Source organism: Clavelina lepadiformis, chromosome 5 (genome assembly GCF_947623445.1).
Source record: "Clavelina lepadiformis chromosome 5, kaClaLepa1.1, whole genome shotgun sequence".
NCBI classification, from domain to species: domain Eukaryota; kingdom Metazoa; phylum Chordata; class Ascidiacea; order Aplousobranchia; family Clavelinidae; genus Clavelina; species Clavelina lepadiformis.
In genome coordinates, this window is record NC_135244.1 from 22,276,730 (window position 1) to 22,295,222 (window position 18,493).

Genomic DNA, 18,493 nt, shown 5'->3' on the forward strand with positions numbered 1-18,493 from the left:
GATAAGCAACTGAAATGAACCACAGGTTGGGTGTGTGTTTTATTTTATTTTTCGCCATTGACTGTGGAAAGCGAAAAAAGGTGCTAACCTAGTTATCGCAAAACAACATGAAAATATGCTCATTACGTTTTTTTAAAAGATTGCAGCAAAACCTACTAACAAATTTTTTCGGGCATTTGATTAATTTAATCAACATTGCATGAAACACAAATTGTCAGTCTCAATGAACATCGCATTTTTGTTAAGTTTGAGGAAAATAGCTACCGGTAACCAGTACGACAGATTCTGAAATTCACTTGTAAGAACTGGCACATGCTGGTGGGAAACGTAAAAGGAAAATCCCCTGAGAACCCGGCCGAAAATTGGTAGTAGCGCAAAAAGGCTTAAAAAATCAGAAAAATAAACCAAGGCAGACTTTCTCCAACAACATTTTGGGTGTCGTGCAGAAGCAAATGACCTCACAGTTTTCGTCGTTTGCTTCTACTGCACAAATGCATCCTGCGGTTGTCCACTTCTACACCAGAATCAACCTTTTCTTGTGAACAGGAACTTGCCACCGAGCTGCATTGAAATGCAGACGCAGCAGGGCGCTGTTTCCGCTTGATTGCTCAACCATGAGTTGCACACAAACGGGTATTCCCTTATAAAAGTAACCGAAATTATTTGGAGGTCATTTAAACTTTTACAGTTAAAACAACACCAATTGCACAAACGGATGAATATAAGACTTATTCTGCAGTATTAAAACCAAAACTAACTCTTTAACTAATACTTACACTTTTACATCATAATTTTAGGAAACTGTAATACCACTTAATTCAAATCACGCCAGAATAATTGTAAGTGAGCTGTCAAGGATAAAGAATTACTAGAAACTTGGTAGACTAACTTAACTTAATTTCAAGTGAAGATTGATTGATAACTTTGATTTATGTTATATATAAAGCATTTTATATCGAAGCAAAAGCGTAATTTAATGTGAAAAAAACAAAATATGTATTTTATGCGACTTTAAACCACGACTGATATCCCAATACAAAAATGTTTTAATACAAAAGACAACAAGTATTTTTTCAGGTAAATATACACGGTGCCCTGACGCTTTACTTATAACAATCAGGATGGAAAAAGCAGTATGGAAGACTTCCCTTCTTTCAGATTTGAGAGAATGTGGAAGTGTAACGGGTAATACAATCTATCACGAAGAATTTACAGAATTAAATTAATTAATTAATTAAATTAAGCACAGTCACATGCCTTGATCAAGTTATTCAAGAAACAGCGCAAAACAGTGATTAAAATAATTGGGGTACAAATGATTAAAATACAACTGGAGGTAAAAAAAAGCTAGTGATTTTACTTCGGCGATTTGAGATGTGCGAAAACCAAAGCATATAACTGTTGATGCATGTATTTTGAAACAAACTGATGAAACCATCTGGCTGGACATGAGTGATGTAGATTACCATATTCTACTCCTTCTCACAACCGACCTGTGTAAAAGATTCTTACCAGGTACTCTCCACAGTCCACCTGAACGGAACTTTGTTCTCTTGGATGGAGTTTATTGTGGTGGGGTTTTTCTTCTTCCTTCCAGACGGTTCCACCTTGACGATGAATCAACGCGTGTGTCCTGCTAAACTATCAGCTTAACTTTTGTTTTATATAAATGTGTTTAAATTGTGTTTTTTGTAATTTGTATTTGGTGGCACATGCGCGTAACCTTGCGGGGAAAAAGAATTTTCTTGTAGGTCGATACAAAAGCATAGAGCATGAAGTGACGTACTGCCGCTACATGGCGGTCAGGAAACTACAGCCTACATCAGAAGATGGCCCGCAAGGAAAGGGCTCTCAACCATATTTAATGTGACAGTTTTTTTTAGATGCTCGCGACCCAACCTTTTGCTGTACCACATGACAATTTAATGGACTATAATTATATTAACATTCGTTCTTCAAACACCCAGAAAATGTACGTTAGCAATAAATCACGCGAAATTGTAATACCATAATAGGCTATATACTATAATATGCTGCAAATAAAGCATCGAACGCTAATGGTACATAATTACGATAAATTCGTTCTACAGACTATTCATCAAGAAACGTATTATGACACAACAAACTCTACTTTGAAAACGAGTCACGAATTGTTTAACAACGGTTATGCCTACGTAGTTGGTTTATTACTAAGAAACGTTTATGTACAGTTTCAAGCACGCTACATCAAAAGCAAAACCACATGATTCTTTTGCAAACTAGACCCCAGCTACTCAAATGGTGTCGTCATCTGGTTGTGCCCTTATATACTAGACCCGATTAAGCGACTCATAGGTCGTAGGTTGAGAACCTATGCCGTAATAAAGTGATGTAACCATACATATGACCAAGTTTACTATAGAAGACATTAGTGGTTAGTAAACATACATTTTGATGAAATTGTTCAGGCCATTTTGTACCGTACTTGTTCGAATGATTATGTTATTCATATGTTGTTAATGTAAAACAGTCCTCGCCTGGGCTTCGGTTTCTAGTGCAGCCAATTACGTTTGTTTGCATAGGACTGGGCGTTCAAAGTGTTTACAACAGTGTTTCTCAACCCCGAGTCCACCGACTCTATTGAATCCGCGTAAGACTTTTGTGGGTCCGCAAGCCCATTAATTTGCCGTATATAATTAGGAATAGGTCATAATTTTCGCGACGGCTTTTCGCCTCAAAAAGTAGGGGTAGCAAGAGATACTTTTTTCTCTTTTTAAAAAGAGTTCCCAAGTGTCAGCGCCTTTTTTCTTTCTTTCCTTCTCCCGCAATGCGATTTCGCCTGCGCACGTCACACCAGGTTATGCTCCACAAATATCTGTGCATAGTAAGCCAGATTAGGCATTGTTGGTGGCGAATAGTTAAAATATTTAAAAACTTAATGTAGTATCTAGTCATGGCAAAACGAAAGCAGGTGTTTGCATATAATGATGATTAATTGACGCTTCCATTTACTTCGGTCGAGGTAAATGGTGAAGTTAGGCCAAAGTGTGTGTTGTGCTTAAAAGTCTTAGCACACAGCTCTTTGAAGGAAGCAAAACTTCATCGACAACTAGAAGCAAACCATGAAAAATTCGTCAACAAACCTCTTGTTGTGTTTAAAGAAAAAGAATATCAGGTAAAGAGAAGTCGCTTTGATCACCCAACCGCTTGGGGAAGATTAGTTTACTCTCACAACAAAGCAGTACGCGTTTCTTTCTCTGCTGCTTGGATAATAATTGCTCGAGAAATCGACAAGCGCTTACGCCCAGAGGCAGACGAGAATGCATGCAAATGCAAATCAAGCGTAAAACAACATAACATATACTTGTGTGAGGCTGGATTTTCAACATTGGCTATGGTTAAAACCAAGTACAGTACCGGAATGAACTTTAACCAGCAGACGATATCAGATGTGCGTTGACGACTATAATTCCTGATTCCGACAAACTTGTGAAACAAGTTCAGGGACAAGGTTCTCACTGAGACAGGTTGAGCAAAGGTCGTAATTTTCAAGGTTCTCATTGAGATTTACATTGCAAATGTGCCCAATGAAAAAACCGCTTCTGCTTTTTTATCTTACTGTTTAAGTGTTGTACTAACTTTTTTTTTATTCCTATTACCTGAGTCCACGAATACTTATGCTAATGGAAAATAGTCCATGGGCTAAAAAGGTTGAGAAACACTGGTTTAGAATCTGACAGTAACAGTGTCACTGTGTCAGTATTGTTGACTCCTTTAACTTTGTGAAGTAACAAGAGAACTAGAGTCCTTTCGTTGCTCTGTTACTTTTAACAATCTACCAAATACTTTTAATAGGCCTGCCTAATTTGTATGTTTATCCTAGATATGCATTTTCCATCTATAGAACTGCAGTGCAACCCCAACTGAATAATATGGCAGTTTTCGACGAGACGCTGGTGGGATGTTGTGCACCAGACTCAATTCTTTGTTTATTTGTTATAAATTGGCGTTTAAACAATCTGCTTTTTTGTTTTATATAAATCAGTGTGACGATTAAAAAACTTGGTGAATCTCGTGTGTGCAGCTACCATACTTTCCACTATGGTGTGCAACGTTTAGGCATATGCTATTAGGCATCTGATAATGACTTTTATTGTTTACAGATATAAGGTTTTAGAGTCAAATAGCTTCTAACAAGCCTTTGGCTACTCTTGTTTCTGCAGTGGTTGTACACCATAGTAATGATTGGTGATGTTATTGAAAATCAGTAATTTACAAAAAACTCTCTTCCTGCGCAAGCTGAGAAAAGTTTTTCAGCATAAAACTGTAAAATTTTCTTGTGCAAGTAGTCATGGTGACTATAAATTTAAAGATACACCAAAGGTATCTTATGAGGGTCTTTATGTACAGGACCTTCAAAACTTAACTGAACACTTTGATGAATCCTCTTTTGAATACAGAACAGTTCAAAGGTTATATCAAGGCTTATGCTCAAGTGACCGGGCTTCACTTGCCGAGTCCATTACTCTCGTTGAGTCAGGTAACTCTACAAAAAAACATATGGGTCAAACTCTACTCCAATCTGTGATGTCACAAATGAAATCTTCCCCCAGAGAATCAAATTTAACCAAATTTTTTGAAGAAAATGTAACAGAGAAGAAAGACACGCGGACGGAGCTGCGCACCATGCGTATCGGGATCACCGGTCCCCCTGGTGCCGGAAAATCAACATTTATAGAAAATTTTGGGATTTATTTAACAAAGAAACTGGGACTGAAAGTTGCCGTTTTAGCAGTTGATCCATCGTCAAATCGAACTGGTGGGTCGCTTTTGGGGGACAAAACAAGAATGTCTCAATTGTCTGTGGAGCCTATGGCATATGTGAGACCATCTCCTTCCCAGGGAGAACTAGGTGGAGTCGCCCGTAACACGATGGAGGCATTGTTGCTTTGCGAAGGTGCTGGTTATGATGTCATGATTATTGAAACAGTCGGTGTCGGACAAAGTGAAGTTGCCGTGGCGGATATGACTGACATGTTTGTGCTCTTGATACCACCTGCTGGTGGGGATGAGCTGCAAGGTCTCAAACGCGGCATCATCGAGAATTGTGATTTTGTTTTGGTCAATAAAGCAGACGGAGATCTTCTTCCAGCAGCTAGAAAAATTCAAACGGAATACACGAGCGCTTTAAAATTTATCCCACGGAAACATGAAGAATGGAGGACAAGGGTGAGAAGAGTGTCCTCTTTAAACGGGGATGGAATCGACGATTTGTGGCTTTTAATGATTGACTTTTATTCCGCACTGTTGGCATCCGGGAAGTTTGAATCGATGAGAATGCAGCAACGGAAAATTTGGATGTGGCATCATATTCACAGTGACATCTTACAAAGATTTAAAAAAAATTTGTCCGTTACAGAAAAATTACATTCACTTACAAAGCTTGTCGAAAATGGAGATGTTACGCCCGGTGTTGCATCTGACATACTTTTAGATAATTTTTTTAATAAAAATTGAGTTAAGTTGTTATTTATTAATTAAATACAGTATATAAATGTTCTTCTACTCACGCGAGTTTTGCTGAAACAAGGTGTCTATGCTGTATTATAAAATAGACCAGTTATTTATTTTTGTGAAGTTCTTATGATGTTATTATATATATGCTCAATATAGTGCAATTATTTTTAACAATTTCAGTTTCAAATCTATATTTTTCCATTTCCCTGACTATTGGTACTTCATTATTTTGAACCGTTGAAGTGATAACATGAAGAGCCAGTGTTCACTTGAGAGTGAAGTAAGACAGTAGCATTGTGTTACCACGGTTATTGTATTTGCTTGGTGGGGAGTGCTTTCTTGTTGTGTGGAGATTAGGCCTATTCTCCCGTTGTCATAGTTGAGGGATTTTGGAATAAAAGAACACACTAAATTATCTTATAACTCTAAGCTATGAACATACACACTGAAGAGAATGTTTTTTTCAATGCTTTAGATACTGAATATTTTGAAAGTCATATTCATTAACTGAGCATTTATTTTTAAACATGTTTCTATAATTGCATTTCAGTACCTTCTTTTAATAATTATTTATATACTGAACACCTGATATAGGTCAATTAATTTATGTTTGCTTTAGAATCAAGTTTCCTTACACACAGTTTGTTTTGCACCCACACCCTCTATTTGAATGAGGACAATGATTAATGAATATTTGAAGTAGTTGGTTGATATTGTCAACGATGGACAATATCTCCGATTCTATAGAAGGTGAAAAAGTTGGGCAAGAAGCGGTTGAAGTGCCAGGCTGTGTGGACGATGACAAGCTCACACCTGAAGGTAGAAGTTTTGAGCTAAAGTTAGCAAGGGTGCTTTGCATATATTGCATCGTACCAAAGCACAGTGGTATTAGTTTCTTGGAATTTATCGTCTCAGACAGGAAATTTTAATGAGCTTAATTTAAATGCCTATTCCATAGTTGGTCTTTGTATACATAGTGGCCAATCATTTTTACTGACTTTTCTATATTTAACTTGTTCAAAAGCTATTTTTAAATATTTAAACGTAAGTTACGTACCAGATGTACAACTAAGTCCACGTTCAGGGCGCAATTCACCGCAGATGAACAGAATTCATCCCGACGAGAGCTCCAATCATAGTAGGAATAATTCTCTGAGACATCGTGTAAGTATTTACTCGTATTTAGTCCAACTTCGGTACATTTGTGATAAAGGTTTTCTTGATAAAATGATTGTCATACCATTGAGTTAATTATATTTGCAAGTTATTTTATTAACATGTTTACACCATTATTCGACTTTATATATAATATATATTCCAAGCAAGTTGAAAATACCAACATGTATCATACATAATTAATGTTAATATTATTGTACCGGTGATAACTTATTTCTATAACTTTTACATATTTTTCACGAAAAGCAGTGATAAATGCGATTGTGTTATCGATATTTAGCCCAGTCTTTTTTGTTTGTACCGTCATGATATATGATATTTAAAGAATCATTCGTTTGCCGCTGAATGTGAGTCAGACGAGATAAAGACGTAATTTAATGTTTACCAATTCTGCCTTTAAGTAAACAATAGGAAGCAATAGGCACCGTGCTCATAGACTCTCCCGAAACAGCTTTTGGTAGGAAGCTGTGTGTAATTAACTAAACGTGTGTTGTAACCAGGTGGTTATGAACAGCACAATGGATGAAAATGATGTTGAAGTCACGTCTTTTACGACCAGCAAGGAGGACCAACTACTTGTCGGTCACACAAATCCCGTTGTTTCTGATTATGAAGGAACTGCACTTAATGCAAAATCTCCACTGAAAAGGTAGCTATGTCATATATTGTGTTATATTTTGTTTCTGTGCAGCCTGAAACTAACTGTGTAGAACATAGGACAAATGTGAGATAGACTTTATAGGTAACTTCTGTGTACTTGTAGTATTCATGACAACCAAGTTTAGTATTAAGGTTACATTTTTCCTTTGTCTGTTGTACAATGTAGCTCAGGAAATTTAGCCAGTAACTTCTCGCTTTTTGTTAATGGTTTGTTTTCTTTTTTGATATATGAAGTATTTATCACCTTGCTGCCAACTAATAAGAAATACATTGATATATAAAGCAAATAGGTTGATTTTTTATCAGAATAAGTAACCATGCAAGTCTTTATTCAAACGATCTAAACGAAAAATTGGGTATCGCTTTAGGTAAAAAATAAGGAAGTTGTATAAATTTAGAAGAAGTGCCGTCAATCAAAGTACTAGTAGTGATACTTAGGACAATAGCAGCATGAAAACCAGGAAGGACTTTCAGTCATTGAGAGACCGCTGATATAACAAACTTTTTGCGCAACGTTGAGGGTTAAATTGATAAATAGGCTTAAAATAAAGCATTTCCGGCTTAGCTGGACACTGGGTCTTAGGACATGCGTAATGTAAAATGGCCCACCTGTATCAGTTGGTTAGAGGACTATGCATTTAGATTCGCTCAGGCTATGTATGTATAGTTTATGGGGTGTAATGAAACAATGTATGTTCTTCATACCATCTGAGTACTGACAGCTGCAGCTTCTGAATTGCGTGATTATTGATTTCTATCAAAGGGCATGTTAATGGAAAACCAAATACGATGGAAAATAAGTTAACATGAATGGTTTTCGATTTCTGTTTGTCGAGATTTTGTTGACAAGCCTTCTTTTATTCCCAGTGCTTCAGGCGGCCCTACTCGTATCGATAGCTTGCAGGTTGCTGCTGAAATGAGGCTGGAGACCGTTGACATCACAGAGCAGAGTTTGCATCAGGTTCCTGCATTAATTATCATTTGGCATGACACGCATAGTTTTCAGTGTATGACCAAAACTTGTGGTGGTTTATTTGTGCAAGTGTCATTTGTTGAAGCTTTCTGCCAGTTTTGTTGAAACACTTTCTTCTGTTCACTGACAATGTAATATAATGGTGGTTTTAAAGGTTACATTAAACAATTTATGTGTCTATGCGTGCTCTGTGTTACCATCTACATTTGTATTGCATCTATGATTTTTATGTGTGTAGGTTGCGAGAGATGGCAATATAATGTTGATGAAGGCAATATTGAAAAGAATGACTCCGATGAGAGCGAAAAGAAAACTAAATAAGAAAGATCGTGACAAGTTCACTCCTCTTCATTACGCTGCCAGATACAACCACTTCGAGATGTGCGAGCTTCTACTGCAGTATGGAGCAAGTCGGTCTTCTTTCTTTTTTATCTTTTGTCGTTTGTTTTCGTTTTTGTTCTATGGATATAACCTGCATTTTCCTAACATTTTACTCTTGGCATGCACCTTTTGTGCTGGTTGTCAGCCATGCAATGGCGTTTTTGTGGAAATTAGTGAGAGTTCAATGATTGAATGCATTGACTTGTCCAGTACATTTCAGTATAGTACCAGTTGCAATCATTTAAAGTGAACATTTTTTAAATTTCGTTTTCTCATTTTTTGTTTTCGTAGATTTGCATTGTCGTGGTGAAGACGACTTAACACCACTTCATCTTGTGGCTAAATACAAACCGAAGAAAAGCAGATCAGAAAGTCTCGGAGATTATGTGAGTGGGGCTTCAGCTTTTTCTCTTCTCTGCCCCAAGTCTATAAAACATAGTTCTCCATAACATGATACGTTAAGATTTCGAAACACACAAACAACATCGCTCACTAAGCATCCAACCATCCGCTTACCATTTTCAATGCACTAATGGTTGCTTCCATTAATTAAAAGGTTTCCTGGGTGAAGTGCACAAAAAACTATGTTAGAATGAACTGCATGCAATAAGTAGGTATTGTGGACAACGCTGAAGTCAGCCATTAAGCAAATCCACGTCAATACGTGTACGGTGTAGTTTATGTCTAAAAGCATTCAAGGAGAGATTAAAAATAACTACAAATTATGTGCTAAGTAAAATATAAATATGCATCATAATATCTTGTTAAAATTATTCTTAGGTTACCACTAGATGTCACTAGACCGTAAACCTGTATAAATATATGAAAACAAGCTTGTTTAAGTCGCCGTTAAAATATCGATTTTTCATCACCAGGATGAGTCGGATGCTGCAAGTGATGAGGATGGCAGGAGTCAGCAGGAAGCAAACGTCACCGTTCTCGAGTATCTCATCTCCACTGGGGCTCACGCTAACGACAAAGATTTCTATGGATTGACCGCATTGCATCATGCGTCGCTGCGTGGGAACGTTGCTTGCGTGAAGAAACTGCTCGAGTGTCGAGGAATCTCAATTGAGGTCAATAAAATCATGTCTAAAGTGCAAATATTAGATAAGTTTTAGCCACACTTTTATGGGGTCACCACTTCAACGTTTGCAGGCGACAGACAAGCAGCAGATGACCCCGCTTCATATCGCCGCTGTTTATGGTCATGTGGATGTTGCAAAGATACTGATCAGCTCCGGCGCAAACATCGTGTGTAAAGATGACGACAACGGCACCCCTCTGCAATTCGCAGCAGCTGAAGGGAACTTGGAGGTGAAAAAATTTAGTCTTTTGTGAGCGTGTGAATTGATCATACAAGCTGCGCCTGTGTGTTGGAACATCGGCCGCCAGACCTAAACCCCTTCCCACTTGCGGTCACCCAATTCCGAAATTGTTGCTTACTAGGCTATTCGTGAACAACTAGAGTGTATCTCGTGTACACCCTGCACCATTTTCGCAGAATCCAGGTTGGGGACCACTGGGTTAGAAATTCATTTGTGTCACAGAATTACTGTAGCTGTAGTTTTGCAAAGAAACAGAAAGCTTTAGTTCTATTTGTTTATTTATAAAAATGTAGTAATTTAGTAGTAAAAATATTATTGTCAGATTGTGGAGTTGATTTTGAGGCAATGCGAGAAATATTCTCACTTGAATGTCCTCGACATGATCGACGAGAAAGACAACGACGGGAATACCCCCCTTCATCTTGGAGTGGACAATGGACATCTTAATATCACAAAACACATTATCGAGCGGTGTCTGTCGTATGGTACGTGTGTAGGGTTTAGGTTGGCTTCGGCAATCAGTAATGACTGTTAGCTGCCAGTGCTAACCAATGTTAGCTAATGTTAATTATTAAAAATGGTAATTACACTTAATGGCAATTTAATAACGTTTTCACATTTTCATTTGAAGTGCTTTAAAATTTCGTAGATTTTATGAAAGCAATGTGATCTACTAAAATTGATTCATTACCATGTCATTACTAAGTAAGTTGTTTTCATTTTCCAGGTCATCCCAGCACCCTAAATTGTCGCCGTAACAACAGGGAAACCCCCCTTCACTTAGCGTCGCGCCACGGTCACTTTGAAATCGTGAAGATATTGTTGGAGAAGGGTGCCAAGTTGAATTGTCGTGATGAGGGGTTACAGACCCCACTTATGGTGGCGTCCCAATTTAATCATCATAACGTTGTAAAGTTTTTGATTGAATGGTAACTGTCAACAAATCACAGCCTGTCATTACATTGTTTCAACAGTGTGATGTGAGTTATAAGCAGGGTTGCTATTTCGTCCTTATTTCTAAGATTTGTCCTTATTTGGGACTTGTGTCCTTATTTTGTCTTATTTTGATGCAACATTGATTGCCTTCTCCTGTAGTGCATTGTTTAAAGTAGCATTCTTCTTTTGTTTCCTAGTCGTCCCTATTTTTGAGTCCAGACCGATGGCAACCCTGGTTATAATCCTTTGGATGACAAACTGTTATATCCCTGTTTATATACAGGAGTTCTTTTGTAATAATTACTTCAATCCACTAATGAAAATGATCATCATTGTTCTCAGCGGAGCCAACATAGAACTTCACGATGCTGACAACTTCACCGCATTGTTATTAGCTGCCAGCTACGGGCACGCAGAGACAATCTCAGTGTTACTGGAGAACAGAGCAAATATAATGGCGGTCGACAAGAACGACAAAAGTGTCATTTTCCAGTGCGCAGAAGACGACCGCGTCGACGCCTTACAGGTTGGTTTAAGTTCAAAATTTACTGTTTGATGTTGATGAAGATTTTTATTGTAGTCAGGCTTGATTGCCATTGCTTGTGAATGGTCCAAATGCAAGGTAGATTTCTGTTGTATATATTCAGGTCAGGTGTGTGAGTGGTTGGTAAGCCAGACCAATCTCATTGTGCATGGAGCTGTTTTAAATGCACTTGTATTAAACCGTGACAAACTTTGTTTGATCAGGAACTACTAAAGCATAAGAAAGTGAAAAATCTCCTGGACGTGCCTGATCGTCATGACAACACACCACTGCACGCTGCCGCTGACAGTGGCAATATCACCATCGTCAAGGTTAAACGCCACCTCGCTTGTCATATCTTGCAGTTTTCCCAGTTCGTCTTTTCTTGAAATTTCTATAAACATCTCAATGTTTTAAGTAGTTTGATGCAAGAGAATGAAACGTTATGAAAACAGCGCAAGTAGTTCACAGAATGAATAATTCAATGTAAATGTAAAACAATGTAGAAGTGATAAAAATATTCAGCACTGATGTGCTCTAGGCATGTTCTTATACAATGAAGGTGTAATTACTTCCCATATCTGCTCATTTGTTATCCTTCTCCTGTTAAGATGTTGCTGAATGCGGGGGCGACGATCGACCTCAAGAATGAAGACGAACAAACTCCTCTTCATCTTGCTGCTGAGAACGGATCGGTGAAGATCGTGAAGGAGCTTGTGAGCAGGAAGAAGGAGATTGTTCACGACGATGACGAGGGAGCAAACACTCCTCTGCATCTCGCTGCTCTCAGTGGGAGGCAGCATTGTGTCCGGGAGCTCGTGCGCCTTGGAGCAAACATCGGAGCAAGGTGAGAATAATTAATAAGTTCATCGACTCATCATCGGACAAGCAAGGACCAGTAAAAATCATCTACTTTGCTATTTAACAAGGAACGCAAAACAGTGGACTCCCTTGGACTGCTGCGCATCGGCAGGGATGTACAAGTCGGCCACAGTCCTCCTTGAAGCGGATTGTCCTGTTGATCCCAAGGATAAGAGGAAGGTTACTCCCCTCCACCTCGCCTGCCAGGAAGGTCACAAGAAGATGGTCGAATTGTTGCTCGCGTAAGTTCTACTTGTCATTTTTGTGCGTAAAATGCTACGACATAGTTGATGGTATTACCACTGCAGATTTTGCTGATATAGCAACTTTGTATGCAGTGAGTCTTAGTTTTAATCACAATGCTGAAAGGTTTAACTCGCTAAAAGTCGTGTAAGTCTTTCGCGCTACAACCTGAATGTGAATTTACTTATATGTGCTGAACGTTTTTAACAACTTAAATTTATTTCATTGGCAACTTCAATAAATTTAAATAAATCATGAAAACACAAACCTGAAACTTCATCCGACAGTTGGAACGCTGACATCACACATCGTGCTGTGCACGGACGAAATGCATTAGACTTCGCCATTGACCACGGCCAGGTTGAATGCGCAAGGACCATCATTGCGAGCGACAAATGGAGAGAAGCTTTGGAGAATCGAACCAGGGACATTCTTACCGGTTAGTTTTATTCACTATTTGCTAACACGTGATGTAGTTTTCTTCATATTATTAATTTAATCCTGTTATTAATGTACTTTTAATATTTATTATTTGCTGTTAGTGAAGTGATTGATAAATGGGATAGCATAGTTATCAATAGATAGGTAATTGATGTTGTAAAGGATGAACGATAACTTTTATTGCTTGCAATGATGGAATATCTGGCAAGGTCCAGTTGCATGTTGAAGTAAAGTATTTTTAATTTATATCTTATACTTAAAATGATTAATGCTAATTAATTATCGCTAGTTAGTTATTAGCTATTGTTCTTTACATAATGACCAATTGTTATTCACTGTCAGATGAAATGACACAGACACCGATGCGGAAACTGATCCGTAAAATGCCGAGTGTCGCAGAAGACGTCTTCCGCAAGTGCATGAGAGACAACGGACGTCATAAAGACCATCCCCTTTATGAGGTCACAATCATACTTTGATTGTAATACTCATTATAATGCGCTCATCTGACGCTCCAATTATGTTCAGATTTCGTTTGATTACGAATTCCTGGATGATGAGTTTTCGTGCACACAATGGTACGAGATGGATGATACGACTTCAGAAATCAATATTCCTGTAGATGGGAATGTCCCTGTTAAGAGCAATTATACTGAGTTTAGCACCGAGGTAATTCCCTTGTAGTACATCTTCGTGTTAGATGTCTATGCAGTGATTTGTAAAATTTCAACTGTATGTGTTTAGAAAATAGTGAAAGGTTTGTTGTAGATAGAAAATGATTTGGTAGCAATCAGGCTCTTTGTATTATAGTTTGTGATAGCTGGTAAAAAAAATAATGTTCGGTCAATTTTGCACTAACAACTTAGAATTAGCACTACAACTTAAAATTTCATTTTCTTAATATTGGAAAAAAGTTTGGACATTTCCGACTATCAGACGACCATCAGAATTGTGGTTCGGATATCCACATCAGGGTATTTCCCATTCGCATGTGCATTCTTTGTTGCATTTTTTTATGATTTTCATTTACTGCATTTTGCTTTTTTCTGACTTGAATTCATCCATCAGGTTGTTGGTGAAAAACTTTGTTGTATGGTCGTTTGTTTGAAATTTGATTTTTTTTAAGTTGCATTTTTGCTTCACATCAAATGCTCATGTTTACTGGTGATTGATTTTTGTTGGGCATGTGATTATTTAAGCTAAAGCACTTCGTGGAAATCAATCATCACATTTAAACTTACATGATATATTATATCAGTGTAGCACGGAAGAGAAATGCCGCATATTTTCTACAATTTACGTCTGTGATTGGATGAATTATAAGATGTCTGTGGACAAACATTTTGCTTTGAACTAGGTTGATGTTTGTAGGTGTACGATGACGTAGGAAAAGTGACAGAAAACGCCGAACCTTACTTGAAAGATTCGACGATGCTCATGAAGAATCATCCCCTCTACGTCATGGTACGGCAACTTATTCCTTTTCACATTTTCGTGAAGCGTACATCAATTTTGTTTCAGTTCGATATTTGATGCTTTTTGTAGAATTGTTAAAATGTAACATAACACAAACAATATTTTGATGTTGTTGACATGGTTTTAATTTCAATACGTTAATATTTAATTTTCTTATTTAATTTTGTAAGTGTGATATTGAAAAAATTTTTTACATCGACATCAAAATTTTTGTTTTTTAGGTGAAGTCGAGAAGGGTGACTCTGATGCGTCACCCACTGGTGATCAGTCTTTTGAACCACAAGTGGCGAGCTTATGGCAGGACAGTCTACTACACCAACCTTCTCATTTATGTGATCTTCATGGCCGTCCTCAACTCCTACATGCTAACCGTTCCTCCTCCGTTTGCCATTAGTAAGCTTTTATTATTCTTGTGTGGGCAGAGCATTTTTTCACCATTCAGAATACGAAGGAGAGCGTATTTTCTCCCAAATTATGGAAAAAAGCTCCACTATCAAAATTACTGGAACATAACCGTTTTCTCTTTCATATTCTGGATGGTGAGTAAAAGGATCTACCTTTTGTGTTCCAGTATTTCCAACATAGCTGTCGTGCTTAATTTTGTAGAGAATTAACTACAATTCATATTTTTGACTAAGAACTGCTCGTTAATGCAACGCTCAATCAATGTGCAGGATTTGAAAGGAATTGATCAAAATACCAATCATACAAACCCCATGATATGAATCGAAATCACGAAACTTTAATGAACATGCAGTGAGCGCATGAGACATGCTAAAATCTTTTTCAGATGCAGACGAGTCGAACGACACATGCGCCGTAGTTCGCGCCGAAGCTCAGGGAATATGGGGGGCAACGTGCCCGCCGCGATATGCCGAGTGGAGACCAATCGCCGGGATCATAATTCTCGCGCTGGCCATCTATAGTCTTGTGAAGGAAGTTAGTGGAAAGTGGAACTTTATGGAATTTCTTTGTTATTATACTTATATAAAATATATAATATCTTTTTTATTATAATTTATTTTTGTTTCATTGCAAGGTTGGGCAGATTTTCTGCATTTCAATTTTGCATGACACGACACGATAGCACTTTGCCCTTTTCTGTGTTTTCCCCCCAAATACTATTATTGACTGCAGTTTTGTTTCGTGATAAGAAATGCACATCATTTCCATTGTTCAGGCGTATCAGCTTCTAACCCAACGATCGTCCTACTTCACAAACATAACAAACCTGGTCGAGTTATCGTTGTACGTCCTCGCCATACTGCTGGTGATTGATGTGACAACTTTTGGCAGCAACACTGGCATCAGAGAGGTAATTCTGAATTCTTTTTAGGCTTTACTCAGGGGAGTAATTTCCTTCAAGACGGCTACAGTTGTCGCCATCACGCCATGTTTTTGGTTGATAAATATCTCAAACCTCGGTAACAGGAAGCTGGCAACAAAGTTATTTTAACCATTGAAGCTCTGTGTAGTTGAGTAAAGTCAAAAGGAAAATACTTCCATCCACTAAAGCAGATGATCCTAGAACAATCTATTTTGCTTTTAATGTCAACCGATGAATTTATATCCGAGCAGTTGCTATTAATCTAAAAGGCAAATTTTTCATTTTTGAATCCGATCTCCTCCAGGCTTGGCAATGGCAGTGCGGATCGGCGGCCCTTTTCTTCTCGTGGATAGGACTTCTCCTCTTCATTCAGAACTTCCCCAGGTTCGGCATCTACGTCCTCATGTTCAGTGACGTCATGAAGACGTTCATCTCATTCTTCGCCGTGTTCGCTCTCTTCATCCTGGGATTCGCGTTCAGCTTCCACGTCCTCCTGCAGAATCAGGTCGGGTTCGATTTTGTCGAATTGTAGAATTTATCTTTGTTTTGTCTGAAGTCAACAATAAGATTTGTGATGCGATTATTATGTCACAGTACGCTTTCAACCAATGGTGGAACAGCATCGTAAAAACGTTCGTGATGATGATTGGTGAATTCGATTATGACACAATATTCAACAGCGAAGCGACTTCACCGATATATACAGACCAGGTACTTTGTGTTGATTTTTGACGTTCGGTGATTATTGAAATCAGTGCTTAGGTTATTCTATTGTCGGATTACCTCATGTGCCACAGATATGTGCCACAGACTATCCGGTGTAGAACTCGATCTCATTGAAAGTTTTTTGTATTCTCAGCTGCAGTACGAAGTGATCACCTATCTCCTTTTCGTGACCTTCATGATTATCATGAGCATCATCATCATGAACTTGCTCGTGAGTAATACATGATCATATGATATAGAACCACAGTGTCGAACATTTTCTAAACGAGGTCTTTTTCTCGCCCAGGTTGGTTTAGCGGTCGATGACATCAAAGAGGTTCAGGACAACGCTGTGCTGGAGAGTCTCGCCATGCAGGTAATCACTCATCCGTGCCCGCTACTTACAGCCACATGCGCTTTTTTGCTTTTCTGCTTTTCACGTGCACTGGTTCAATGCTTTCGTTTATGAGCAATTTCAGCGCTTGTTTCTACCGGTGCTCGCGTCAAATTAGCGAACCAAGCACCGTGAGTGTTTTTAAACGGTGTGATTCAGCCTAGTTTTTGTTTATTTGCGCAAAACTATTTCTAATAGTGTTGAAAGTTGTAGGCTCTTTGGTATTGCGCTTGAGTGCTGCAATTTATACTCAATCTTTGGTCTTTTTGCACTTAAGGTGAAACTGACTCTCGATGTTGAGTACACTTTGCCTCAGTTTCTGCGTCGAAGATTTTTGCAAAAATATCGTAAATTTTCGCCGAATCGATACCGCAGACGTCATTGGCTGGTGAGATGGCTTCACTCTGAGGAGCATTTGAATCATGAGACTATTGAGGAAGCGCTTAACCCAGAGAAGGTGGGAGTCATAAACACCTGACGTTTTGCTTAGTGCAGTTGCTTAAGTGTTTTTTTATCTTATAATTCGACTTCGTTTTTGGCGTGTATTGTGTGCGTGTAGGTGTCGTTTGAATTAAGTTATTTTTGAAGACAGTCCAATGAAATAACTTGATCTCTTCATAAACTTTTAAATAAAAGTAGTTAAGTAAGTTGAAGTCAGTCATAAACGAGTTCACATTTATCCCCATTTCACCTCAACCATCGCAGACCGACCTGCAACTGATGGAAGGAAAGATCGATCTTCTTCAAACCAAAGTCCGAGATATCAGAGGTCAGATGAGGTCACTGGACGACCGATCGCGTCAGATCGAGACTATGACCCAATCGCTGGTAAACCACTTCAAGGTCAAGTGGGAGAAACAGGAGGATGACGTAGAAGGAGAAGATTGACGACGTCACAATAGTTTCCATGACAACGTTTAGCGAGTATTATTGCGTGGTAAAGAGTTTAGTTTAAGCTGTATTTGAGCACTTCTTGTATACGTCATAAATCCAACGTAGAACGCTAATTTTTATGAGTTACTGCTCGATTTTACTTCGTGTATTGCACTATGTGGTTCAGGTTACTGATTTTTTTATGTATTACTCCATAATTATCTGCGTTTATTTTTCCTATTCTTAGACGATAATCTAGTTCATGTTCGCACTAATTACAGTTTCATTCTTATTCCTTGTACGTATGTTGCGAATCACTGATTGTATTTTTAGTATTAAGCTGAATTGTTGACGTAGGATTGCTGTAATGGTTATCGCTCGTTGTAGTACCAATTTCTACTTTCATATCATGACGTGAGCACTTCATAAGATTCCATAATCATATCATGCGGAATGTCTTACCTTTGCAATTGTTCTACTCTTGAAAGCTTAAAAATAATCGCGTCTTCAACAGTTTAACTATGTTAGTTATAGTATGTTCTCGTCAATCCACTGTTTTGCTTTGGTATAAGTAAATGGCATATGTGGTACGGCCGGTAGTTGCTTGTGTGAAGAACTTGTTAATATCTGCATTTATCCTAGTTTCATCGAAATCACTGTACGTAGCCATTGAAATAAAATTGCATGTGACTTGTATATT

The 18,493-nt window shown here is 38.2% G+C and overlaps 2 protein-coding genes across 4 annotated transcripts; both read left to right on the top strand.

Moving 5' to 3' along the window:
- Nucleotides 1–4,113: 4,113 nt before the first annotated feature.
- On the top strand, nucleotides 4,114–6,046 carry LOC143459079 (methylmalonic aciduria type A homolog, mitochondrial-like). The gene has a single exon (XM_076956043.1). It carries the CDS (start codon nucleotides 4,231–4,233, stop codon nucleotides 5,494–5,496), a length of 1,266 nt encoding a protein of 421 aa, XP_076812158.1. The 5' UTR covers nucleotides 4,114–4,230; the 3' UTR covers nucleotides 5,497–6,046.
- A 24-nt stretch (nucleotides 6,047–6,070) lies between these two features.
- On the top strand, nucleotides 6,071–18,493 carry LOC143459076 (uncharacterized). Of its 3 annotated transcripts, none has more exons than XM_076956039.1 (28): nucleotides 6,071–6,315; nucleotides 6,557–6,660; nucleotides 7,173–7,321; nucleotides 8,200–8,293; nucleotides 8,544–8,715; nucleotides 8,978–9,072; nucleotides 9,562–9,762; nucleotides 9,845–10,003; nucleotides 10,337–10,499; nucleotides 10,742–10,943; nucleotides 11,293–11,476; nucleotides 11,698–11,805; nucleotides 12,085–12,320; nucleotides 12,403–12,576; nucleotides 12,865–13,016; nucleotides 13,361–13,479; nucleotides 13,547–13,687; nucleotides 13,933–13,992; nucleotides 14,390–14,482; nucleotides 14,716–14,887; nucleotides 15,285–15,433; nucleotides 15,675–15,809; nucleotides 16,126–16,326; nucleotides 16,416–16,532; nucleotides 16,681–16,758; nucleotides 16,834–16,902; nucleotides 17,198–17,377; nucleotides 17,626–18,493. In XM_076956039.1, exons 1-28 carry the CDS (start codon nucleotides 6,219–6,221, stop codon nucleotides 17,806–17,808), a joined length of 3,987 nt encoding a protein of 1,328 aa, XP_076812154.1. In that variant the 5' UTR covers nucleotides 6,071–6,218; the 3' UTR covers nucleotides 17,809–18,493. The 3 variants fall into 3 exon arrangements, with proteins under 3 accessions (XP_076812154.1, XP_076812155.1, XP_076812156.1); XM_076956040.1 differs by having other exon boundaries at nucleotides 6,581–6,660; XM_076956041.1 differs by lacking the exon at nucleotides 13,933–13,992.